Source organism: Hyposmocoma kahamanoa, unplaced genomic scaffold (genome assembly GCF_003589595.1).
Source record: "Hyposmocoma kahamanoa isolate Upper Pololo Valley unplaced genomic scaffold, ASM358959v1 118, whole genome shotgun sequence".
Classification (NCBI taxonomy): domain Eukaryota; kingdom Metazoa; phylum Arthropoda; class Insecta; order Lepidoptera; family Cosmopterigidae; genus Hyposmocoma; species Hyposmocoma kahamanoa.
Genome location: NW_020653402.1, coordinates 3,989 through 31,562, shown reverse-complemented (window position 1 = coordinate 31,562; position 27,574 = coordinate 3,989). Strand labels below are relative to the sequence as shown.

At 36.4% G+C, this 27,574-nt stretch overlaps 1 protein-coding gene across 2 annotated transcripts in view; it reads left to right on the top strand.

Annotated features, from left to right (window-relative positions):
- Positions 1 to 11,596: 11,596 nt before the first annotated feature.
- The window catches only part of LOC113239967 (fatty acyl-CoA reductase wat-like), an 18,372-nt gene continuing 2,394 nt past the window's right edge, over positions 11,597 to 27,574 (top strand). The window contains exons 1-11 of one of the 2 annotated variants that reach the window (XM_026477156.1): positions 11,597 to 11,707; positions 12,197 to 12,319; positions 12,868 to 13,052; positions 14,309 to 14,392; positions 14,665 to 14,774; positions 15,548 to 15,633; positions 17,676 to 17,791; positions 18,920 to 19,042; positions 20,546 to 20,665; positions 25,992 to 26,182; positions 26,286 to 26,352. In XM_026477156.1, coding sequence (XP_026332941.1) covers positions 11,693 to 11,707; positions 12,197 to 12,319; positions 12,868 to 13,052; positions 14,309 to 14,392; positions 14,665 to 14,774; positions 15,548 to 15,633; positions 17,676 to 17,791; positions 18,920 to 19,042; positions 20,546 to 20,665; positions 25,992 to 26,182; positions 26,286 to 26,352 — 1,220 coding nt within the window. In that variant the 5' untranslated portion in view covers positions 11,597 to 11,692. The remainder of the gene's footprint in view (positions 11,708 to 12,196; positions 12,320 to 12,867; positions 13,053 to 14,308; positions 14,393 to 14,664; positions 14,775 to 15,547; positions 15,634 to 17,675; positions 17,792 to 18,919; positions 19,043 to 20,545; positions 20,666 to 25,991; positions 26,183 to 26,285; positions 26,353 to 27,574) is intronic. The other variant, XM_026477155.1, reaches the window with a different exon arrangement.

Here is a 27,574-nt window from a genome sequence, read left to right as displayed (position 1 = left end):
TGGTTTTTGTATTAGACCCGTCGTCCATTTATTTGTAAGTCAATGCAAATAAGAGACCGAATGTACCTAATACACAACAATTTTTTTACGCGCTCATAGCCCCACACTAAGGAAACCCTGGTTCGCGGGTGCCATGGACACACACTCGAGAATCGGACCCGGGACCTCTGCGTGGCAGTCCAGCGTGGTAATCGTTCGGCCACGGAGGCAGTTAACATTAACAATAATACAATAATAACAATGCCTCTGTGGCCGAACGGTTACCATGCCGGACTGCCACGCAGAGGTCCCAGGTTCGATTCCCGGGCAGGGAGAAATATTTGTATGGCCTACATTTGTTTCTCTCGTGAGTTTGGATGTAAATTGTGGTTGCTTATATGTGTGTCCATGGCACCCGCGACACAGGGTTTCCCTAGTGCGGGGCTATGTTGAGTGTGTGTGTTATTATAACTTCTCAATGATTATATACAATGTGAATTTAAACTTGCTTATCACGTTTAAATATAAATTAATGTCATGTGCCTTCAACAACAAATTCATAAATATGGTTATTTGTTATGCAAGGCTGCAAAGTTGTTGTTTGACGCGAGTGTTTGTGAAACCTGAGCGAGCGAAGGAAGCCAATATTGAACAAGTCATTATGTTTTTCTTTTCATCGAAAGAAAAAGCTAATTGCATCACAGTCCATCATCGAGTTCGTATTTTTTTTTTAGTTGTACTTTTCCACGCTAGCGTGGCCAAAACCCTTTTGCGCGCAGATTTCTAATGAGAAAGAAAGCCTTTGAGAGGCAAAAGCTAGATAATTTGTAGCGCTTTGTATGGCGAGGGCTTCCAGAAAACACCAATTTGTAAAATTTATAATAATTAATTTTTTGTCCTATTTCTTTGTTATATCTTTTTTTGTCCATTTTTTTTGTTATATATTTTTTTTTAGTTGGTTTTTGAAATTTCATGCTTGCCACACCTGTACGCTCCCATCGACACGTTAACACTGACACACAACTACACTAAGACTCACTGCACGTCCTACACATTACTTACACATTGCTTTTTGCAGTGATACACCACTTCGCGTTACCCACTAGGCGATAGCTGAAAATCAGTGCGTTGCTTTTGGGCAACACCTGCACTGAGCTATGGCCTGTTTGGCTTGCTGCAGCACTCACAACTTGCTTTTTAATTAATTGTAGATATATGTCGTTTATTGTGTATATTTATTTGATTTCATTCCTTTTTGTTATATTGTAGGTTTTGCTTTGAGTTTTTTTTTGTCATCTTTCTTTCTTTAGCTATTTGTTGTTTCATATTATTGTGTGTGCTTGTGGTAAGTCAATAAACGTATTATATCTATCTATCTATCTATCTTTCCGGGCTAGTGGGGTGAAATATGATTTCTCCAGATTTCAACAAGAAATGTTTCCAAACACTTTTTGAAAGACATAGAACCCTGTGCTATTTTAAGTTTAGTGTTTTTTGTTTGTTGTTTCGTACCTTGGACTATGTTTTATAATATTTAACTTTGGTCCTATTACACCACGTCTACTCTTCCTCTTAGAAACAAACCTATTTGACTCGGTCTCCTTGCTAAGGCCAGGAAGCTTGGCATCCCTTCCAAGGTTAGACATTACTTCACACAGGGACAGTTGCTTCAGATGTACCAAGCACAAGCCCGGTTGTGTATGGAGTGCTGCTGTCACTTAGGGGATGGCTCTGCTAAATACCAACTGGCCACCTTGGAGTCAAAGTAAAGTTGCCTGCTTTTCGGTATTTACAGGATATACATATAATAATAATATAATAATAATAATAAAGAACTTTATTTATCTACATTTACAAAACAATTTAGTCGTAAATAACATCACTTATAGATACTGTGTAGATAAAAAGAATAGAGTCTCAGCTTAAGCTGTTTTTCAGACCCTACCTTTTTGAAACTTGCTACATTTTAATCATAGTATTTGTCTGACGCGTCTCGAGTAGCTCCAAAAGATATAACAAAATAATATATATATATATATATATATATATATATATATATATATATATATACTCACTTAAAGTTATAATAAATCTATTGTCCTTAACGTACCTGAGATAGATAAAACAATCCCACCTAAAATACTCAAATTTGGGGTTTAGGTAGAGATGAACAGCACCCACACGTAAAAATATAATTACAAACTACATCCAATTACTTTCTGATCTTTGCCTCGAAAGTAACCAAAGCTTGCACTTTCTTTTAAAAGTATAAGATGACGGAGAGTGTGCGATGGAATTCCATAATTTGATTTCGCCTTCCCCTTTCCATCATCGGGGGACTAGGCGTAGGCTGGGGTTCCACCCCTATGTTGTAGATATTCCAAGGATTCACACGAAGTATTTCGCTTCTACATTTATATGGCGAACGGCTATAGAGTGGAATTCCCTGTCTGCAGACTTATTCCCTGAACGTTATAACTTGGGCCTTTTCAAGGCGAGATTTGATAGGGATTATTTAGATGCGCATGCTCCATGACCCGCCTCAACGTCACTTTCCATCAGGTGAAATGGATGTTAAAACCAAATAGAATAAAAAGAAATTGCTGGTGCTATGTGGATACGTTGTTTATTTTAATTAATACAAAACTTTCATCATGTTAACTTCAATAATAAATAACATGAGTTTTATAATTGAATATTTTTCGTTCATCTATCATTTTCCTCGCTATAGTGAGATGAAAAGTTATGTGTTTCGAATCTATGTTTAACCGACTTTAAAAAAGGAGGAGGTTCTCAATTCGACCGTATGTTCATTTTTTTTGTATGTATGTTACGCGATAATTCCGCTACTTGTGAACCGATTTTCATAATTCTTTTTTTATTGGAAAGGGGGTACTTCCATAGTAGTCCCATTTCATTTTGAAGAAAATCATCCACCTCGAAGGGTGGCTGTTCACGCATGAAGATTCATTTTTATAAATAGCGCCTAACTTTAGTTTAGGAGCAATTACTTTAATGGTTGATTTTGCTATTTCTCCAATTCAAGGCGTTTTTCTCTCAATATACTTTGAGTAGTGTCGTAGTGAGAACCGATTATTATTATCTCCAGTGTCAAGTCCTGTAAAGTGGCGAACTAGAGGATATTTCAATAAAACTTAGCAAAGAGACGTAATTCCACGTACTTTTGAGGTCGGTTTTTTTAGTACTCTGTACTGAGATTATTAAGACACTCATTTCGCTCGTAGTTCTATTTTAGCCACCTTCACTTCCTCAGGTTTCAATATAAGCACTCGCGTTAAAGAACAACTTTCCAGCTTTGCACAACAAATAGCTATTACCAAACGTTTTCTTCTAAGATTGGTAAATAATTAATTATACTGTGTTTAGAATTAAATGTCTTTGGTGATTCTAAAGATTTTATTAGTTATTACCAATGGTCGGAAAAAGGTGTTCCACACATATACATACATGTATAAATATAGCTATAAAGAGCGACATAGAATTGTTAAACCACTAAATATTAATTGGTTACTTTTTCGAATTAGGATTCCGGAAATAGTTTTACTGCTTCGTAGGAAAAAACTAATCACCTAGGAAGTCGAAGTTGGATTCTAAAGTAATTCTAATGGTGCCATGTAAAATAATGAAGTAGATAACTGACCTGTTACCAGAGCAGAGAATAAAAAGTAACGCGAATGGTCGCTCTCCGCCCCTACCTAGCTTTAAATACCGCGCCGCGCCCCGCATAAGCTGTCAGCGCGCCATTCCTTCCGCTCACGCGATGCGCTCTTCCTACCGCAAAATGGCGGCTATTTGGTTTCGCAAATTAGAAAAGCATTCAGTTTAAATACGAGTTTTTATAAATAAAAACTATTATTCTGCATTGCTAAATAAATACCCTCCGTACTACCAACAAAACATCTCAAATAAAATGCAGTAATACACCGCAAATCCTGCACTTGCAAAGCACTAATGAAATTTTTGGTGTACTTGGATAAATATGATAATATTCCGTTTGAGTGGTTCTAACGTTTACCATGAAATTACTCCTTAAAGTATAGTTTATAAACATTTATATTCAGGGTAAACTTAAAAAACGCTACTTACGGTATGTTTTCAATAAATAAACACCGAAATCACCAGCCCAAACAATAACACACGATTGTCGTGACGTATTTTTGAAGTTGTTTATTTTTTTTAAATGACAGACCCAGGCATTGAAAACTTTATGGTTTGCTAGAGTAGTTACCGAAATATTCATTAATATTAGTTCTTTTACCTGTTATAACTTCGATATCCGATAAATCGGTATAAAATCATCACCGGCACCTCTAGGTGTGGTATGCGTTTACGGCTGCATGTATCGCGTGAGCGGCTATGGACAAGACGTTGACTATTTGCCGTTTCGTCAATGTAACTGTCAATTTTCGGGGCGCGATGCGGTATCTAAAGCTAGGTAGGGTCGGAGAGCGACCATTCTCGTTTCTTTTTTATTCTCTGCTTTAGTAAAAGATCAGTTATCTACTGCATTCTTTTAAATGGCACATTAGAATTATTTTAATACCCAGTTTCGACTTCCTAGGTCAGTAGTTTCGTAGGAAATGAAACTATTTTTCCGGATTTAAATCGCGTATATTTGTTTTTTCAAACAAACCGACGTTTCGGGCCCTTTACAGGTCCCATGGTCACGGTTGACTGGGTGGTACAGTCTTCAACCAGTTATGTCTAATATTGATGCAAACCACCCTATTTTTTCACTATAGTTACAATAGTTATTAATTAAATACCTCATTTTTAATTTATTATAATTTATTATTTTAATTTATTATTTTTAATAGTTTCATTTCCTATGTGTAACAATCGCGAAAACCTAAGAACAGTAGTTTCGTCCTACGATACCGTAAAACCATTTCCGGAATCCCTAATACGAAAAGTAATTAATTAATATTTGGTGGTTTTAACAACTCTATGTAGCTCGTTGTTTATTACAAATTTTAATGGTCTTCTACAATTGTAATTTCGAGCTAAGTAGTGGCAATTATATTTCTCTGTCTGAAATGTAACGATTGAATGGAGATGTCCTTTATCATAAAATGAAAAATGTTTGTTTTTTGACGTATTAAAAGTCTACAGACCTATTACATAGGTCCGTTATCTGGTACAACGGAGCGGAGAAGGGCTATATTTCACCAGCCAATAGCTAATCTCTTTATTTTGACAACTCCATGCAACTTCGTCATTTTGCTTGCTTGCCTATACAGTACTTTCTATTACGGAATTTATATTAATTTATTTCAGGGGAATCTGTGTTCGTATCGACAAAAGCTTATTTATATGATTAAAAATGCATGGTTTTTTCTCGTTATGTTTTGTTCTTTTTTTATTGCATCTTGTGTGTGAGTGTGGTTTTTTGGTTTGCTCAAATGGAATGGTGGTAAGTTTTTTTTTTTTACTAGATAGTAACCGTAAGTCCCCGTAAAATAATTATATTAAACTCTGCTTCTTAAATATTTAATGTTTCTCTAGTTATAAGTGTTTTAACGACGTCCAGACCGACTTGGGAATTTTGTAAAAATAATCAGAAAACTTTTACTTGGTTAGTCAACTGAGAAGTTTTTATAACATTTTTCTATTGTCATCAAAGTTTTATTGTCATGGATCTACGGAATTATTTGCAATTTGTAGTTCCATGACAATTAAAAAGTTTGTAAAAAAGAGAACGCCTTTGTTGGCTCCCAGCCATTAATGTTTTTTCTGACTGTACAGAGCTTCCCATAAGGGCGGGTAGATTTTGACAGTTCATAGCGGCCGTGTTGTTGAGGTTGCTCTGTCAAGGCTGTTGTTTATTTTTCAGTCACTAAATATAAATTATCATGGCAAGTTACAGTGTCAAGCAACACGTGCTTATGATAAACAAAATATTACCAAATTGGATGTTCTATTGTGGCAACGGTTTACGTGGTTGTCCTTCCCTGTCGACTATTCAAAGTTTGATGGTAAAATTTGACCGGTTCAGTGTACCAACAGCCAACACCCGTACGTCAAAAAAAACGCAGGATCTGCCGACCCATTGCCGCTGTTAGTGAGACTGTTCAGCAGCTTGATTTTGATTGCCTCTCCCGATCGGAAACTGTGTCTTTTCCGAGTCGAGGTAACAATTGTGAATCACAACTGGCCGATCGGAAACTTTTGACATTTCTAATCGAAACAATAGTTGATTGATGACAAATTAGAAAGATATAGTAGGAATCAGGTTCTTCTTCTCGCTCAGAAACCCATCTGATTTCGAGACTACCCGATCGGTTCGACTCCGGTGTGAATCAAAATCAGGACGCTGCTGGAGAACCCCATGTAGTCTATTACGCGCATCGTTGCCACAATAGAACACCCATTTTGATATTTTTTTATCATTAGCATGTGTTTCTCGACGCTGTTACTTGCCATAATGTTAACGTTACGATAAAAATGTGACGACAGGTAATCTCAGCTATTATTGACGTCACTTTTTATTTATCGTTGTCTCATGTCTGCAAGACGACAAGGCGGCTGCCGTGAAACTAGCTAGGCATGACTGTCGTTCAACGATAAAAAAAGTCCTGCGTCACAGTCACGACAGATAGTCGTAATATGGGAACAGGCCAGATGCGACCGTCGTCCAACGGTAATTAAAATTTTACGACATAATGGGAATCTTGAGGTTCACGAGAAGGGCACTATAATCTGTGCCAGCAAGCCTGCACAGGGACCTTATCCAGGTCTTGATCTCAGATCAGCCCTTTTACATAGACTTCATCCTGATACTTAAAAGCCTAATGCTTTGGGTAAGCTGCCCCGAGTGCACGTATAGAGCCCTCCCTATTATCCAAATAGGTATCGGAACTGCAGGCATGCTCAATAACTGTTGCGCATTGCACAAATCTGCTAAGCCGTTGACTTAAAGTCCACTACCAAATCTCCTCTTTGGTGGCGGAGCTGCAGGCACGCTCACCTCCCGACGCCGAAGCATCGCTCCCAGTTCCCAGAAACCTACGCCCCTGGAGGGATTGGATGGTATCTAGCTCATCTTCTACTAGCTCTCCGGGCTAGTGCCGGAGATGTCGCAGTGTCCTGTGATAATGTCCGGACATAGCTTCCAACTTAAAGGGCAACTCACATGCCCCGCCTCACATGCCGCACATGCTCCATCATCGGGGGACCAGACGTAGGCTGGAGTTCCTAACCTACACTTCTGCATTTATATGGAGTGGAATTCCCTGCCTGCAGACTTGTTCCCTAACGGTATAACTTGGGCCCTTTAAAGCGAGAGTGAATAGGTTTAGACGTGTATGCTCCATCGTCGACCTCGTCGTTACTTTTCATCAAGTGAGACGGAGGTCAAATGCGCACTTTTGTTCAAGAAATAGATAAATTTTAATACGATATTTTCGTTGTAAGATACATCGGGCGTTTACGTGATCATATGATCATATTGTCTGGCTCTGAATCACTTCACATATTATGTATATATTTTGAGGTTATAGTTATTTGCAGGACTTACTTATTATGTTATTATTGTTTCTTTTTCCATTTTCAGATGGCAGAATAAGCTTGAAGGCGAGTCGTGTTATCGAGAAAATTGTTCTTTAGACATTATGAAGTTTGTTTGTTATATTAATTTTCAATTAAATATATAACTTATTTATTTAGGTATCTAATGGCTTGAGTAAATAAATGTGGAGTACATTAGCATGTGAAGGTGTTTTATTTTACTATACAAGGTCGTAATTTACAACCCGAGAGTTCGTCCAGGGAAGTACTGCTACCTTACCTATTTCTGCCGCCAAGCAGTAATGTCAGCATTACTGCGTTACGGTTTTACTTAAAGGTTTTTAATTATTAATACAAAGATAGCACACTCAGAAAAAATTCCTTCGATCCGGTCGGATCGACGTCTTCTTGCATAGCGTTAGCCAGACGCTATACCAACTAAGCCAAGAACGAACCAACGGACCTCACGAATTCTTCTATGTGCTTGCGTCGTGGTTTGTATTTGGTTTTTCAACGATTTTTTAGTCGTAGCGCCATCTATGAGAAATCTATGAAAGATTTATCACCCAGTTAGTACCTTTACAGCTACCAGTCTTGGCGAGAGATGTGGCTATTCACTGTATTAATTAAATTTTTTCTGAGTGTTCGATCTTTGTATTAATAATTATAACAAACTAGTGGAGTAATTTCACAAAAAATAATTTAATATCAATTCAATAAAAATGTTATTAAAGGTTTTTGTCAACTTGTGCCTCAGTGTAATGTCGGTGGCGTGGTGTCAGTGACCTTCAGATCTTTCAAATTAAAGCTCTGAGTGGCACCAGGCCGACGATTTGCTTGTACCGTCACTTCGTGTTTTAAAAAGGTTAGAAAATCTTGGTATGTGAAAAGTTAGACCTTGTTAATAAAGCTATCTTTTTGGGAGTGACCTTAGATAGTAAACTCCAATGGTTTCCACATATATCTTCCTTGGCCAGCAGATTAAGCTCTGTTGCATACGCAGTCCGTACAATACGTGAACTTACCGATCCCGCTAGACTAGTTTACTTTAGTTACTTACATAGTATAATGTCCCACGTTCTTGCTCGTTCTTTTCACGGAGGTCAGCGTAGTGAACGAGCAGCAGCTTAAAAAATTACGTTTTCAAGTGTAAAAATGTTATCTATGGAATAAATGATTAGTTGACTTTGACATTGACTGTGAAAAAATAAAAAAACTTGATACTTGAATCTTAGGGGCGACAGCGGATCTTCAAAACGAATTATTTCAATATAGCACAAGAATACTGTGATGATAGCCTAGTTTTTTTAATTTAAGAATAACAACCTTTAATTACAAGCAATCATAATCAGTTGTTATGAGCGTGACAAAGTCAGGGGAAAACATGCAGTATTTTTTTCTGAACACAATTTCAAATTAAATGTTAAATATCATGATTTTCCTTTTTTAAGAGGCTCATAATTTACCATGCCACGCTGAGGTCCCAGGTTCGATTCCCGGGCCGGGAGAAATATTTGTATGGCCTACATTTATTTCTCTCGTGAGTTTGGGTTGGGCTGGGTTTGGTAAAATATGTTGTACATTTTAGACATATTTTTTAGAAGTTTCTGTTTGGGATAACTGTTGTGCTTTTGTTTTTTTTGTCTCCCTTGAAACGTTTATTTTATTCTTTTTCGTTCTTTTTTTATTCCGCTTTTTACCATTTAAAGAAAATTTTAACTTCCGTTTTGAAATTGACAATCGCTATTGGTTTTTATCGTGTAAATTATTATTAACATTTAGGTCTGTGCTAATTTTGTTTTATAAATTACCTGTTACACAAACGTGAGACCGTAGCTCTTGCCAGGGAGGTTCTGGCTAAAAATCAGTGAACAAAAAAAACTAAGTTTGCATAGCATACACTGAGCTTCCAATCCTTGCCACACGTCTGTGACCATAAATATAGATTTGTGTTTTTAGTTACCTACTATTTATATGTTAGATTTTTCATTTGTATGTTTTATGTTTTTTTTTTGGTGTGTGGCAAATAAATAAAGTTTGGAATTTAATTTGTTGTTATCGAGTTCTTAGGTTTTAGCGATTGTTACACATAGGAAATGAAACTATTTTTCTGGATTTAAATCGCGTATATTTGTTTTTTAAACAAACCGACGTTTACAGGGCCCTTTACAGGTCCCATGGTCACGGTTGACTGAGGTGGTACAGTCTTCAACCAGTTATGTCTAATATTAATGCAAACCACCCTATCTTTTCACTATAGTTACAATAGTTATTAACCAAATACCTTATTTTTAATTTTACAAAGAAAACATTCAAATTTACGCTACATAAAGTTTTACAAATTATTTTATTGAATGAATTTTTATTAAGTTCAATTTATTATTAATTTTTAATAGAAATTAGAATAAACTAAAACATATTAATTAGTACTGCAGTCTTATGTCTGTTTGGAATTTTTCATTAGAGAAAATACTCACGTCGGTTTGTTTGAAAAAACAAATATACGCGATTTAAATCCGGCTTAAAAATAGTTTTATTTCCTAATTTGTTGTTGTTTAAGTGTGTGTCCATGGCACCCGCGACGGGTTTCCCTAGTACAGTGCTATGTTGAGTGTGTTGTGCGTTATTATTATTAGTTACATGGTTTTTTAAATGTGATATCTCAGGGACCATATAAGGAACAGTGTATAATAATATTATAATTGTCAAATTACACTTTGTTCTATTTATTACTTTACCTTACCTTATACTACGTTTGCCGAGCCGTGGTCTCCACTCAAGAACTCGTTTTCCCCATCGGTTATCGATTCTACTACGATTGCCTCTTCTATTAGGGAAGATAGACAAGTCGATTTCAAACCTCTGTAAGCGTACACGCATACCCATGCTAATACATTAGGTTATTTACTTAATTCGAAAAAGTCTACTTAACCTTTAAAAAAGTAATACATTTAGATTGGAGAAAATTTCCCTAAGTAATTCCAGAAATATTGCAATGTATTTTTAACCTCCGACACAAGAAAAGGGGAGATAGTAGAGGCCATTATGTCGTGACGACAGATAGTTGTGCGGTTTAAAGTGTTGTGGCTTGTATATTTAAATGAAGTTGTTCATAATACAGTGCAACATTACAATGACAGATTGTCGTGACAATGGGAAGAGCTAGAATGACAGTTGTCTTACGATAAATAAAACGTCAGTGATGACAGATAATCGCAACTTCAAACGGATAAATTGTCGCTACGATCTAGTGGGAACACCTAGACACGACAGTCGTTCAACGATAACATAAACGTTCATGACACAGTCACGACAGATAGTCGTGATATGGGGACAAGTTAGACACGACAGTCGTTACGACAAACGTTACGACATAATGGTAACGCGTCCTTACGATTGCTTTATTGTAGATTGATGAAATGTATATATTTATACACTCAAATTACAAAACAAATACATAGGAAATTAATGTTATAACCGATTCCTAGCACATAATAAATAGTATCGAATGTGACATTGCAAGGTTTAATTCGAAGGAAAAGTTGACAACCAAATGTATAATTGTTCTATTGTAGATCGTTAAAATAATTAATCACACACAGTAATAAGTGATTCAATCTTTCACCAACCAAGCACCGGCCATTTCCGTCAAATGTCTTTTTAAAACCGATACTATAAGGTAGAGTGGAGTGGAGAGATGAGGTTGCGGAATCGGCCGGCGTTCAAAAGATCCGAAAGGCTAGACGTGAAAATCACTGCATTTACGAGATTGCTCAAATACGAATTTGTAATCAGTTAGTGCGTTTACGCACTTCATACAATTCGTATTCGTTCCGAATCCGAGACTAGAAAACTCCGACTCACTTCGGTTGTTGGTTGTGCACTAAGTCCGATTCAAATTCGAGAAAAAGTACTAAAAATATATTAATAAATCAGGAAAGAAATTTCAGTACCCCGTTAGTTTGCCCTTGCACATTTTGTACTTGGTACTGAAATTTCCAAAAAAACTTGACGTCAGCTATTGATTTCGCTGAAGCTTTTGATTATTGGGCGTAAAATATTTTTACTCATCAATAAATTTTCAGTTCTAATAGAGAAGCTCCTGCGCTCGTGCGGTGACGTGGACACTATTTACGTTTTGGTCAGGGGTAAGAAAGGCAAAGATGCGAGGGCAAGACTGCATGAAATGCTGGATGAGTTTGTAAGTATACAATACAATATACGGTATATAGTTTCCTTGAACCCATTTCCATACGTCACAAAGATACCAAAGATTAGATAGGACGACTTGCGCGCAAGCATTTATTGCGCGAACATCGGCGCCTAGGAACTGTCGAAAACTGCAAAAGACTCAAAATATATCAGTTTTAGAACGTTTGTGATAGATAGATTGTACACTACATTTTGGCATAGTTTAGATGAAATTTGGTGTTCCTCAGGGCACAAAATTTGAACCTTTTTTATTTAATATACATACATAGAGATATTAAAATTAATTTCGTGCTATTCTTATTCTTATTCACATTTCCTTTTTAATAAAATTTTGCACGCAATACGTATAAATAATAATTGCAGTGATCTTTACGAAGAACGATATAAAAGCAAAACTAAATAAAAAAGGACAGAGTGTTCTGCCCTGAGGAACACCAGATTTGTCGATAAAACTCCGCTAATGTTGTTTTAATTTCAGTTGTTCCAACGTGCTCATGAGGAGAATCCCAAAGGCATCCACAAAGTAGTACCCATTGTGGGAGATATGGAACTACCAGGATTGGGCCTCAGTGATGAGGACAGGAAAACTCTCACCAGCAAAGTTAGTACTTAGATTTATAATCAAAACATCGAGTATATAACCAGAAATAGAGACGAAATGTCATTTAATTTGTTTGAAAACTATTCTGCCAAATCATTACGGTGACAACTACGCTCCGATAGGCCAGCCCGAATTCGAAACAATTGATGGGTGTCGTCATTTGTTTCACTTCAAATCCACCAGTTTAACTTGAGCTTTGCTATAATGGACGATAATTGAAAAATTACATATTTAATGAAATGTGATTCTGTTTGTTTTGTAATTAGATGTTTTCCCACACCACCGAATGGAACAGACCCCCATAGTAGATTGGTTGAGATTCCCCCATCGTGATTTCAACAAACGAGACTTGATATTTAAAAGTGATATAAGGCTGTTTTGCCTGATGCGTTATCAGGGATGGATGGCCCATATTTCGTCTCTATTTCTGTATATATACTCCGTGGATCAAAACCAATATTCATTCAAAACAAATTTTATACACCATTGGCAGCCTTGATTTTAGTTTTCTTTTGTACCATTTGTTAATAAATAATTATTTATTATAGGTGACAATTATTATAAATGCAGCTGCAACGGTTAGATTCGACGAGAAACTTTCAATTTCTGCTGGAATCAATGTGCGAGGTACACACAACGTGATACAACTCGGGAAGGAATGTCGTGCACTGCGTGCACTATTGCATGTATCCACTGCGTTTGCGCATACGAATCTTGACAATATTGAGGAAAAGTAAGCATTTTGTGACGAAATTCGTTACCCTTTAACAAAGCCAAATAAAACTTCTTTTTCTACAGGAAAGTCATCTTATGAACGACCAATTACGTTTGTAGAATCTATAAAACTCTCTACCGATAAGTTGTCGTTTTGCAAAATTGGCCTTATTACAACAAAAGTAGTTTTTGTTTTTTGGTGTAATGTATTTTTTTGTGATACCAAATGGGAACAAGCACGGCTTGTTGGTAACCGATATATCTTTCGATTGCAATTGCAGCATCACTCTAAGCTTTAAATCGCAAAGGCCAGAGGCGCACTACCATCGCGCCCATCACCCTGAGACATAAGTTGAAAAGTTCCATGTGCCTGTAATTTCACCAGCACCCTTGACCTTCAAAATTGGGGCGCGGTAATGCTCATATCATTGCTTGGCGGCAGAAATTGGTAAGATAGCAGTACTTCCCTGGATGAGCTATTTCACAAGGACCTCAGGTCAAGCTGCTTATTTAGAAAATAGAAAACTATTCGGGCAACCTTAAAAAGTTGTCCGTTGTTAAAACATTAACATCAAAGAAAGTAAAAGTAAAAGTTCTAGATCGATGCTTTCTGTCAGCGTAACAAAAACTTATCGTGTGTCGGAAGTGGTAGTTACGGTTTTGAAGGGTACATGGTACTTTTGAACTTATGTCTCAGGGTGAAGTGCGTCGTGGCAGTGCCCTCTCTAGTCTTTACGATTTAAAGCTACGATTGGCACTGCAGCACGCCACATAGCAGTAGCACGACTTGTTCGTCGCGTCATAAAAAAATACGACTATGACTAATTGCTAAGTTTGTAAATGCATACATACATTTGTTACAATACCTCTTGGTAACAAGTCTTACGTGTTAAGTCCCCAATCTGCATTAGAGAGACTTCGAGTACTTCGAGGCGTCTATTTTGCGTGTGGTGGGTCTTACTCGTGCCACCCAAGCTCCTCCAGGAATCTCAGCAGCCTCCTCGGTTTGCTGAAGACTTCGGGGAGCGACCTTGGCACTCCAAGGTTTGCCCTGTAGTTGGCCACTCCGGAGCACTCTAGTAGAATGGGCGCGGCCGTTTCCTCCCCCTCCGTGCACGCTCTATATAGAGGGCTGTCCGTGATACCTAAATTGAAAAGGTGTTTATTGTATGGACCATGACCCGTTAGAGCGGCAGTAGGCACATTTTGAATAATATTTTGAGGTTATGTTAACCGTCTTTGGTCGGCCATTTTCAATTATATTAATTGTTTCAGATTCTACGACCCGCCAATGAGTGTTGAAGCTTTGGAAGCCATTGCGAAGCTGGATGAAGGTCTAATCGAGGCCATTTTGCCTAAGTAAGTACAATTATTATTTTTGAATAAGTAAATATTAGACGGTCTCTGTGATTGAGTGATTTGTACACCGGTTTACATGGTGTCGCCATCTTTGAGGTCTAGGGTTCGATCCCCGTCTCGGGTCTGCAACGTATGTTGTCTACTAATATTTATTTGAAATAAATCTTCATCTTGGAGGCCACAAAGGCATTTTCCTTGCAGAAGATTTGATGCATATTAGTATGTTCACATGTGAGATTTTTATTCTTATATTGAATTCTCTATTTTGCCAGGCTTCTGGGTAAAAGGCCGAACACATACTGTTACACGAAAGCTATTGCTGAAGAAGCAGTAAGGATATACGGCGAAGGTATGCCGGTTTGCATTCTCAGACCTTCCATAGGTGAGTTTGATATTGACGTCTATTCTCGATCTGAAATAAAGTTTCTACGTACTTTGACGATAAAAATCATGATACTGTTCATTTAGCTCTTTCAGAGTGTTTCTGTTCATGATATTTGTAATAAATATAGTAAATAATTAATGTGTTTACTTACAAAGAGCAGTTCCTAGAGTTTCTTGCTTTCTCTTCTCGGGGGAATCTGCCTTACCAATGAGTAGTTGAGTGAAATCAGTATTGAGGTGTGACTCATTTACCTATGAAAAATAAAACTTTGATTTTAAAACAATATAAATTAAGGAGATTAAAAATAATAATGTCTACGTATGTTGAGAACATAAAATTGCATAATAATATTTTTAACAATCGTTACTTTTTCTATGAATAAATTAAAATGAAGACACACAACCAATATTTAACGTATATTTAGTTAACATTGCACTACAACAAACTCAAACGAAAGCTGAACAAATGCTACAAAACGAAAAACAAAAACAAATAGAAGTGTTCGTTATAGGCCAAGTACCGCTTATATTTTAACCAATCAGGAGGCAGTAAAGTGTTTTGAGTAGCGTGAGAATTGATATTTTAATTAGCAAAAATACATATTTTTTTAAAGTATTTCGGATCAGTAGCGAGTACCATAGACAATACAATTTTGGTTCTAAAAGGAGCGCCTTTGCGATATGGTTTATGAAATTTAATTGATAGATAAATGTACAGGAGTAGAAAAAAGGTTATTTGAGTTTTAATCGACGCCATTGAATATTTTTCAGTGGTATCTACTTACGAGGAGCCAGTACGAGGGTGGACTGACAGCCTTTATGGACCTACGGGCCTCATCATTGGTACAGGAACTGGGGTAAGTCGGTTTTAGTTGACTTGAAAAACATAAAGTAGGATTGCACTAAATGAAACTGCACTGTAATTGATTTAATAATTTAAATTGCAATTTAACAACCTATCACGAACTCGATTTTCTTTTGCGTGTAATATATTTATTTATTTATTTATTACATATTGCTTACAGTCAACCCAAACGCAATAGTAAGACTTAAAGCTAAATGTACAATCAATCTTAAGTCAATTACAAAAGTGAATAAAATATGAAAATTGACAAAATTATGAATACAATACCATAAACAATAAATCATTACAGATTAACATTAATGACAAAAAAAAGATAAAAACTTTTTGTTATTACATTTTAAACTAACACTTAATACTACTGTCTCCGGTCAAGGACTCCAGATAGTGTCCTGCGGAAAATATGAATTTTGTTTCTGAGCATGCAAAGAGGTCCAATGAGGAGTCGAAAGCAACTGATTTAGATACCTAAGTGCACGGGGCAGGGGGGCCATCTCACTCACTCTACATCGTGTGTTAGGTAGTGCAAATAACCTCATTCTATGAAGTCGCACCAGATTAGTTCTAGGTACCATAAAGCCTACCTTGGACAACAAAAATGGGTTGTATATTATTCCCCGTACCAGACGAAACACATAAGTTACAAGAGCCAGATTGCGTCTCACTTCTAGCATTCTATAATTTACCATACCTAAAATAAATGCTGTGGGATAAAGTAAGGGGTAATATCCGTACATCTTCTTGTATAAGTTTCGAGCAAATGTCTTCTGAATTTTCTCTAATGTTTGTGTGTGGTTGTGATGGACGGGGTTCCAAATGATAGCGTTACATTCCAATTCTTTCCCGAAATGTTTTCCGAAATAACGTTTGTTCGAATTTTCATTACACCGAAAACCTAAAAGAATTATAACGAAACCGTTGTTCTTTCAGGATATGTTTGATGTTTACCGCAAAGACAAGATTAGGTTCGGTTAGGTTAGGTCAAGTTAGATTTAAAAGAAAGAAACACTTTCCTCTCAAAATTACTTTTGAGGCTATGAAAATTCGAGGAAACGTTATTTCTGGAAAACGTCATTTCGGACTATTGATAAGTAACCATTTTATTTATTTAGTGCCTAATTGTCTACAATTATTTGTTTTGATTTTTGTTGCACCGAAATATGTATTTGAATGGCAAAATAACAGTGAGGAATTACTGTCACTTCTTTAATCAACGCGTCTCACACTTTACAGGATGTAAAAAAATAAATTAAAAAATCAGCTTTTAATGACAAAGAGGAAAAAATAAATTCAAGTTAAAATAATATAATCTCAGTACAGAGAACTAAAAAAAACGACCTCAAAAGTACGTGGAATTACATCTATTTGCCAAGTTTTATTGAAATTTAGTTCGTCACTATACGGGACTTGACACAGGAGATAATAAAAATCGGTTTTCACTATTCAAAGTATATTGAGAGAGAAAAACGTCTTGAATTGCAGAATAGCAAAATCAACCATTAAAATAATTGCTCCTTATAAAAAACTTAGGCGCCATTTATGAAAATGAATCTTCATGCGTCAACAGCCACCCTTAGAGGTGGATGATTTTCTTCGAAATGAAATGGGACCGCTATGAAGGTACCCTCTTTCCAACAAAAAAAGAATAATGAAAATCAGTTCAGAAGTACCGGAGTTATCGCGTAACATACACACAAAAAAACATACAGTCGAATTGAGAACCGAGTCCTTTTTTTGAAGTCGGTTAAAAAAAACATACAGTCGAATTGAGAACCTCCTCCTTTTTTGAAGTCGGTTAAAAAGCATGATTACTCTGGTAATTAGTATGACCCGAAATGACCATGCTGACCATGACTTTGTCAAGAGGACTTGACATTATTTTTTTACCTTGAATTTATTTTTATTTTTTTTTTTTTTACTTTTTTGTTTGCATGTCCAATAAAGCCAACTTTGTTTTTTTTTAATTTTATTTTTTATATCTTGTAAATTGCGAGAAGCATTGGTTTGTTTGGAAAAGATTTTTTAATTTTATTTCAGGTCCTCAGAACGATGTACATGAATCTAGAGAAGACTGCGGACATGGTACCTGTGGATCTCTGCGTCAATGCCATTTTGTCGGCTGTTTGGTATACAGCTAAGAACTTTAAGGAAAAGTAAGTAATATTTTAGAATTTACAATCAGTAGAAGTAATAGAGTGAATTATACCGCTCTTTGAAATTTGAAGAAATAAAACTACTAAACCTCAACCGCATTGTTATTTTAAAAAAGTTAGAAAATCTTGGTATCTGAAAAGTTAGACCTTTTTAATAAAGCTGTCTTTTTGGGAGTGACCTTAGATAGTAAACGCCAATGGTTTCCACATAATCTTCCTTAGCCAGCAGATTACGCTCTGCTGCATACACAGCCCGTAGAATACGTGAGCTTTCCGATGTTGCTACTGCTAGACTAGTTTACTTTAGTTGCTTTCGTTGATATTTGTGTTGCAAAAACGAGCGATTCGTTCTGTATACCGTTTAGATTCTCGGGTTTCTCTCAGAGAAAAGTTTAAGGCGACTGGTATCATGACTGTGGCATCACAGTACATTTACTCAAATATTTTGTATGCTCGTAACAATATACATAATTTTATTAAGAAAGAAGATATCCATAATATTAACCTTAGAACTAAGTCAAAGTCATGGTACCACGATTTCGTTTAACGAAGGTAAACGATTCTTTTATGGAGAACTGATAAGATTCCGGAGCATATATTAAGTTTACCATTCGTAAGTTTAAAACTTACAATAGAAGTATTTTAATTGAAAATTCATATTACAAAATTGTAGACTACGTGTTAGAATGCATGGAAACACAACGTGTGCCTAGATTCCACACAAATATGATTCAAAGTGTATTCCATAGCATTTAAGTTTATTTGAAAAGAGCAATCCCTAGAGTTTCTCGCTTGTTCTTCTCTTTATCGTGAGCAAACGGGCAGAAGCTTCAAAAATGGCTTTATCAAGTGTAAAAATTTTACTTCGAATAAACGATTATTTGACCTTGACTTTGGCAGTGCACAAAAGCGTTAACAAAGTACCTATACATTATTTGACGCATGTATAGATAGAGTTTTTAATCTAAATTGCGTAGGTATATTTGTTTTTTCAAACAAACCAACGTTTAGAGGCCCATTTCAGGTCCCACGATCACTGGGATGGTAAAGAACACAACCGAGATTATTTAAAAATAGCAGATTTGGGGCCCATTTGATATTTAAAACAATCTGTTTTATTATTTACAGTCAAACATCAGACATTCCCATCTATAATTTCGTGTCAGGCGCGCAGAATCCAATCACATGGGGTGAATTTATCGATGTTAATCGGAAACATGGCATTGACAAACCTACTGTGAAAGCTGTTTGGTAAGTACGGTAGGCCATTGATACACTATAGAATAGAGTCCCTCCGGGCATCGAGTATATAACCTGAAATAGAGACGAAATGTCATTTAATTTGTTTGCAGACTATTCTGCCAAATCATTACTGTGACAACTGCGCTCCGATTGGACAGCCCCAATTCGAAATAATAATTACATATTTAATATATAATTACCGATGAAATGTGACTCCGTTTGTCTAGTAATTACATGTTTTGCTGTTTTTCCCACATCACCGAATGGAACAGCTCTCTATTGTTAGATATATTATCTTTATTACAAGAAATATGGAATATTTTTGGAATATACGAAGACGTACACACACTTGTTGGCGCTGTACTATTTCAGTTTTCTAATTTGTGATTTCAGCGCAAACGAGAGTTGATATTTAAAAGTGATAAAATGCCCATTTGCCTGTTGGGTTGCCAGTGATGGATGGCCCTTATTTCGGGTTATATACTCGATGATTCTGGGTGATATTCAAAATTTGCCATTTACGAAGTTTAAAACTATAGTGAAACAAAAAAATTATATTCTAAAGCAGGGTTTCTTAACCTGTGGTCCATGAACTCCTAAGGGGTCCATGTAATGAACGCTGTGGGTCCATGTTGAGCCTACCTAATACAACGCATTAATATATAATCTCAGACCTCAAAAGTGCGCGGAATTATATCTATTTGCCAAATTTTATTGAAACAGGTTACCGGAAAGTGCGCGGAACCGGATTCATCCCCTAGTTTGCCACCCTTATAGGTGAAATATTTGCTTTAAATTTAAATGGGACCACTTCTGAGGTACCCATTTTCCAACAAAAAAATAGTCAACGGAATTGGTTCGCAAATTTAGTTATCGCGTAACATACTTAGACAAAAAATATATACAGTGGAATTGGGAATCACCTCCATTTTTTGGAGTCGGTTAAACATTGGTATACAATATGTTGTGAATAAATAAGTAATGTGCGCGTGACCTTTTTGAATTTTCGCGCCCTTTGACGGCCATCGTCAGTGGGCTCTTTGAAATTTTTAGAGGGGCCCATGACAAGGTTAACAAACCCTGCTCTAAAGGTTATTATTGCTTCTCTGTACTTGGTGACAAAAAGCTGTGACAAAAACTACGTGTTGTGGACGTATTTTCGTTCAATGAGGATGCTTTTGAGTCTAACAGTAAATGTTTAATTAAATTTTTATTGAATTGATATTCAATTATTTTTTGTGAAATTACTCCACTAGTTTGTTATAATTATTAATACAAAGATCGAACACTCAGAAAAAAATACTTCGATCCGGTCGGATTCGAATCGACGTCTTCTTGCATACCGTGCCAGACGCTATACCAACTAAGCCACACGGAACGAACCAACAGACCTCACGAATTTTTCTACGTGCTTGCGTCGGTCTTTGTACTTGGTCTTTCAACGACTTTTTAGTCGTAGCGCCATCTATGAGAAATCTATGACAAATGTATGAGTAAATGTCTATTTTTCAGGTACTATGGACTGAATCCAACTAATAACTACTACATGTTCTTATTCTACAACTTCTTCCTGCATTATTTACCCGCTCTTTTCGTCGACATTTATTACGCTTTGACTGGAAGAAAACGGACGTAAGTATTAGCATAGCACAATAAAACACATAATGGTAACTCTGTACAAATGTAATAGCGCGACTTGTGTGTATGGATGCACGCCGCGCGCCGTTTACGGATGCACACATTCGCGGAATCTTAGGTTTCGTTTACACGCCATTATCCAACATGTTTTTCATCGTATTCGATTACAGTAGAGCAGTAGAGCTCTTTGTGAAAGATTACGTACAGGGAAGTACTGCTAGTTTACTTATTTCTGCCGCCAAGCGGTAATGTGAGCGCTACTGCGTTCCGGTTTGGAAGGGTTATTGTGCTGGTGCTGGTGAAATTACAGGCACATGTGACTTGTCAACTTATGTCTCATGGTGACGGGCGTAGTGGCGGTGCCCGTCAGATCTTTGAGATAAAGCTCTGAGTGGCGCTGCAACTGTTATGGATAGGCGCACGACTTGTTCGTCCCATCATTTAGTATTACAAACATTGACTTACAAATAAATGGACGACGGGTCTAATACAAAAACCACGAAAAAAATGTCCCAAGTCAACCTATTTAAACGTAGTGACATGTAAAGGAATATGAAAAAGCTAAAACGTTGAATTTAAATTGTAATGTCATCGCAGTACTGTCTAATTTTGCTTGCTTCGCTGTCAGTCGAACAAACGAAGACTAAAGCTTAATCACGCTCTGTATACGATTTTAAATCCCTATAAGTTCGGACACTATTTAGCGCGGACCCGACGTCCATATAATTGTATATAATTGTAAGTCAATGATTACAAAAGAAAAAACAATTCACCTGCACCTTACCTACCCTTCAAAATCGCAAGCTCGCTTGCTCGCCGGATTTAAGACCGGCTTAAGCCCTTGCGAATTTTCCCTGTAGTGTTACTTGATTATCGTGAACATGTCACGATAATAGGGTAGCCTGGTTTATGACGACGCACTTAAGGTTTGAGATGGTGTAGAATGAAAACAAAAAGTGTTAGAAAATCAGTTATTGTTTTAATTATTAATACAAAGATCGAACACTCAGAAAAAATTCCTTCCATCAGGTCGGATCGACGTCTTCTTGCATACCGTGCCAGACGCTATATCAAATAAGGCACGGAACGAACAAACGGACCTCACGAATTTTTCGATGTGCTTGCGTCGTGTCTTTGTACTTGGTCTTTCAACGACTTTTTAGTCGTAGCGCCATCTATGAGAAATCTATGACAGATTTATCACCCAGTTAGTATCTTTACAGCTACCAGTCCTGGCGAGAGATGTCGCTATTCACTGTATTAATTACATTTTTATTGAATTGATATTCAATTACTTTTTGTTTTTCAATTATTATCCGACCGGATCGAAGGAATTTTTTCTGAGTGTTCGATCTTTGTATTAATAATTATAACAAACTAGTGGAGTAATTTCACAAAAAATAATTGAATATCAATTCAATAAAAATTTAGTTATTGTTTTGTTTTATAGTCTACTTATCCGACTCTTACATGAAAAGTAGTTATATATAATAGTGTGGTTGTAATTGATAAAAAAGTGCAGAATGAGATTTGCGTACTCTTACACTGTACTATGGGTAAGAGTACGCATGTGCGTCGGCAAGAGTACGCAACACCTTTTTTGATAGGACTTCGTTTATAGGTTACAGGAATCACCTCCATACATTTCTGGTAATGTGATTTTTTGTCTCCGTATGCATGGACTTGTGGTGGTGGTACTTTAGGCGCACTTGTTGCCGATATATCAGACACATTCGGAGCACATGCCTCAGGTCTATTAAACCTTAAAAAATACTAGACTCTCGCAATAGGTTTTAGTTGATTTAGAACGAGTCACAGCGACGGAAATTTTATTTAGAAGTACACTGTTCTAAAAAAGATGGTATGAGACTACGCGCGTACTCTTGCAACACGTCGAGTTGCGTACGTTTGCACATTTCAGCCATTTCAGAATAAAACTGCTACTAACCCCATATGTTGCAAGTGACCAGAATCCTTTGCAGTTTGACCTCTAGACGAGTTTTTAAAAAATATGCTTAGTTTAGTGTCAGTAACAATTTGAAAATACCAATCAAAGTCAAAGATTATTTATTCCATAGGTAAAATAAATGTACACTTGAAAACGTCACATTTAAGCTACTGCTCGTTCACTACGCTGACCTCCCTGAGAAAAACGAGCAAGAAACTCTAGGGATTGCTCTTTTCAAATAAACTTAAATGCTATGGAATACACTTTGAATCAAATTTGTATGGATTCTGGAGCCGTGTCGTCTTTCCATACGTCTTTATCTAACACGCAGTCTTCAATTTTGTAATATGATTTTTCGATCAAAATGTTTTTAAACTTAGGAAATGATAAACTTAATATATGCTCCGGAATCTTATTGTAAAAACGTATACAGTTCCCCATAAAAGAGTTGTTTACCTTGGTTAAACGAAACCGTGGTACCATGTGTTTGGACTTAGCTCTAAGGTTAATATTATGGATATCTTCTTTCTTATTGAAATTATGTATATTTTTTTTTAAGTACACACAAATACATATGGTTTTCAATAAGTTTTGAATATTTTTCCGCACAACAAACACTGAACTTAGTTGCGTGTTGTAAATAACTTCTCGGCAATGTACATTGCGTACTCTTATCGGATGCGTCATCTTAGACCATTGCAAACGATTTTACAATAAGATTCCGGAGCATATATTAAGTTTATCATTTCCTAAGTTTAAAAACTACATTAAAAATATTTTGATCGAAAAATCATATTACAAAATTGAAGACTACGTGTTAGATAAAGTGTATGGAAAGACGACATGGCTCCAGAATCCACACAAATTTGATTCAAAGTGTATTCCATAGCATTTAAGTTTATTTGAAAAGAGCAATCCCTAGAGTTTCTTGCTCGTTCTTCTCGGGGAGGACAGCGTAGTGAACGAGCAGTAGCTTAAATGTAGCTTAAATGTGACGTTTTCAAGTGTAAATTTATTTTACCTATGGAATAAATAATCTTTGACTTTGACTTTGACTTTGACCAGGCTACTCTATGTATGTATGTAAATACTTTATTGTACAACAATAGTTATTTATTATTTATATGAATCCTGAGCGTAGCGAGGGTTTCAAGACACGAGACGCAAAACAACTTTGCTGCTGAGCGAAACACACAACTTTTCACCTCACTATAGCGAGGAAAATGGTAGACGAAAAAAAACCGTTATTTAATGTCAACAATAATAAGAATAAAATATACCAACGGATTTGTATTACATAAATAAGTAATACAAATCGCGTAGTTGAACGTGCATTATCTTTTTTTTTTCATCGAAAGAAAAAGTTAGGTGAACCACAGTCCATCGTTAAGTTTTTTTTTAAATCTTCATTTAATTTTAGAACTTTTGTTCTAGAGAACATGTCAGTCCTATCATAACTTTATTCTGACTGTCATGCAATTTACAGTAAAACTTATTTTTTATATTATTATTGCTTTAGAAGTACTACGTCAACTATCGCCGGTTTACCACGTCACACAACATTTTTGTCAAGGGCACACCCCGGACACTCCATACAACGATCGAAAATCATTTACCTACTACAACTACATACAGCAAGACGCTATCTGCACACGCGCAAATGTTCGCGTGTAGTGGCAGGGTTACCCATCACTTTCTTGCACTATTACGTTACGTGATATCCAGAATCCTAATATTTACACATGTCTATTATGTATTTATATCAATATAATATCATATTTTTCATTAACTCACTAACTAGAGTAATATTGAAGATTTATTTAAAAAATATATATTAAAAGCACTGAAAATGTTATAATTTGGACATGTACTTTTAAATAAGGTAACCAAGGTATTTGAAATTGCGTGTCCAAGTTGATCATCATTACTTAGTTAATTATTAGGATATTCGCTACTTACGTAATATTTATCAGCAATATGAATTGAAAATTCGAGAACCCTTGTCTACTAGCCCACGAAGTCGTGGCGCCTCATTATATTGATATAATAAATCTGTATTTTTATACATACATATATTGCAGTAAATAAATGAAGAAAACAACAACTGAATGAATCTCAGACATAAGTTTTTTTACTTACCTACTTCGTTTCATCTTTCGGAAAACGTTGATAAACAGCCGTACACAGCACAATTCACGATCATAAAATATTAATGTACAAGTTTCGTAATGAATAAATGAAAACTATATTCAAATATCAAAGCCGTCTTCGTGTGAAAACGGCTCGCCGGCAGCCTTTTTGTCGTTCAGTCAATGTGACGGGCAATGTGCGGGGCGTGATGCGGTATCTAAAGCCAGGGAGGGGCGGAGAGTGTCCGTTCTCTTTACTTTCTGTTCACAGAAACATCAGCAGCTGTACGCTGGCTTTCATTCTTGGTACATTCCGCAAACAAGTGTTGGACGTCTTCAATTTCGTTACAAACTTCACAATTTGGTGAATTCACTTCTTTCATAAGATATCCAAACTTGTTCGACGGATAATGTTCGGAGCGTAAACATTGTAACGGCATTTCGCCTGCTCAATTCAGAATTAATAAACCGTCAGAACCATTGACTTACAATTATATGGACGTCGGGTCCGCGCTAAAAAGTGTCCGAACTTATAGGGCGTTGAAATCGTATACAGAGCGTCATTCACGCTTTAGTCTTCGTTTGTTCGACTGACAGCGAAGCAAGCAAAATTAGACAGTACTGCGATGACATTATAATTTAAATTCAACGTTTTAGCTTTTTGATATTCCTTTACATGTCACTACGTTTAAATAGGTTGACTTGGGACATTTTTTTCGTGGTTTTTGTATTAGACCCGTCGTCCATTTATTTGTAAGTCAATGGTCAGAACTAATAAATCGTCAAGTTCGAATTTTCTTTCGAACTTTCCGAGCTAGTGAGGTGAAAAACAAATTACTCATTTTTTATAAAGAAATAAAACGATTTATATATTAATTGTTAAACTTATTCTGATACATATTATTAATACCGTAGTAGCCTAATGGTTCGACCTTCCAAGGGCCGTGGGTTCGAATCCGGGCTAGCACCTCTGAGTTTCTCGGAATTTTAATTTGAAATTTACAATGAGCTTTTCGGTGAAGAAAGTTCACAATGTGTGAAGTCTCCAACCCGCATTGGGTCAACGTGGTAGATGATGGCGTAAACCATCGCCTGAGAGGAGACCCGTGTACAAAAGTGGGAGGTATAAATGGGTTGATGATAATTACCTTACTCATTCGGATACATTATCTTACTTATTATTTATTATCTAATGTGAAGTATTCACGACAATATGAATACTGACTTTTCTCTTTTCTTTCAGAATGCTAAAACTCTACAACAAAGTCATGAAGTTGACCCACATTCTGTTCTACTTTTCAACCCAGGCCTGGAAATTTACAGACAATAATGTGATATCCATGTGGGGTGCTCTGTCAAGCGAAGACAAGACTGTATTTCCGTTTAGCATTGGAGAGATGAGCTGGGACTACATGTGCGAAACCTTTTTGCTAGGTTGGTATTTTTCTTTCGCATATGACTTTCCAGACACAAACAAATACGAAACAGTGTACTCCAAAGTGTCAAAAGTTATTTAATAAAATACACTTTGTTTCAGGTTTAAGGGTGTATTTGTTGAAAGATGATCTGTCTACGCTGCCTGAAGCCCGCAAAAAGTGGGACAGGTATAGTAAACTTTAACTTCATATTTATGTGGCAATTTTGGGTTGAATTGGATAGAACAGGGTAGCTAATTAAATTTTCATGCAATTACTTTTTTTTCTAAGTACTAACCATCGAGTATATAACTAGAAATAGAGACGAAATGTCATTTAATTAGTTTGAAAACTATTTTGCCAAATCATTACGATGGCAACTGCGCTCCGATTGGCCAGCCCGAACTCGAAACAATTGACGGACTTGTAACGGACGAAAATTTAAAAATATTTAATCACCGATGAAACGTGACTCCGTTTGTCTTGTAATTACATGTTTTTCTGTTTTTCCCCACACCATCGAATGGAACAGCCCTCTATTGTTAGAGATTTGATCTTTATTACAATAAATATAGAATACTTTTTGGAATATACGAAGACGTACACACAGGTCACTTGTTGGCGCTGTACTAGTTCAACTTTTTATTTTGTGATTTCAGCGTAAACGAGAGTTGACATTTAAAAGTGATATAAGGCCCATTTGTCTGATGAGTTGCCAGGGATGGATGGTCCTTATTTCGTCTCTATTTCAGGTTATATACTCGATGGTACCAACAGACTGATTATAAACAGAGTTATTTGTAAATAGAATAGAATAGAATTATTTATTTCGGACCATGATCCATAATAATGTTAGTAATACAGTAAATTTTACTTACGTGCTATGGTTAGTACAATACAAAATTACTTAATTTTAGTGAGAAGTGAGTTTAGACCACTACCCTACGCACGTGTAGTTGCACCCAATGTAGTTGGTAGGGGCAGTCCATCCTATTGGCAACAACTGTTAGGATGCTATTAGCGCTGCCGCGTACACGCATCATAAGTGAGGCAGCCTTCTTGCGCATAATGGCATGAAGGCATCTGTGTGCGCCTCCGTGAACATGCCGGATGCACTACAGTGTCGCGGCAGCCCCATCAGCATCCTAAAAGCGTTGTTAAAACCTCACTACTATATTACTTACATCATAAACCCAACTTTAGTTCCACGAGTTGTAATAAACACCTATCTAAGTGACTGAGGTTAAATAAAAATATTTATTTGTTATTTTTACTGTCTCGGACATGTCCAAAAAACTTATGTAGGTAATTATTAATACAAAGATCGAACACTCAGAAAAAATTCCTTCGATCCGGTCGGATTCGAACCGACGTCTTCTTGCATACCGTGCCAGACGCTATACCAACTAAG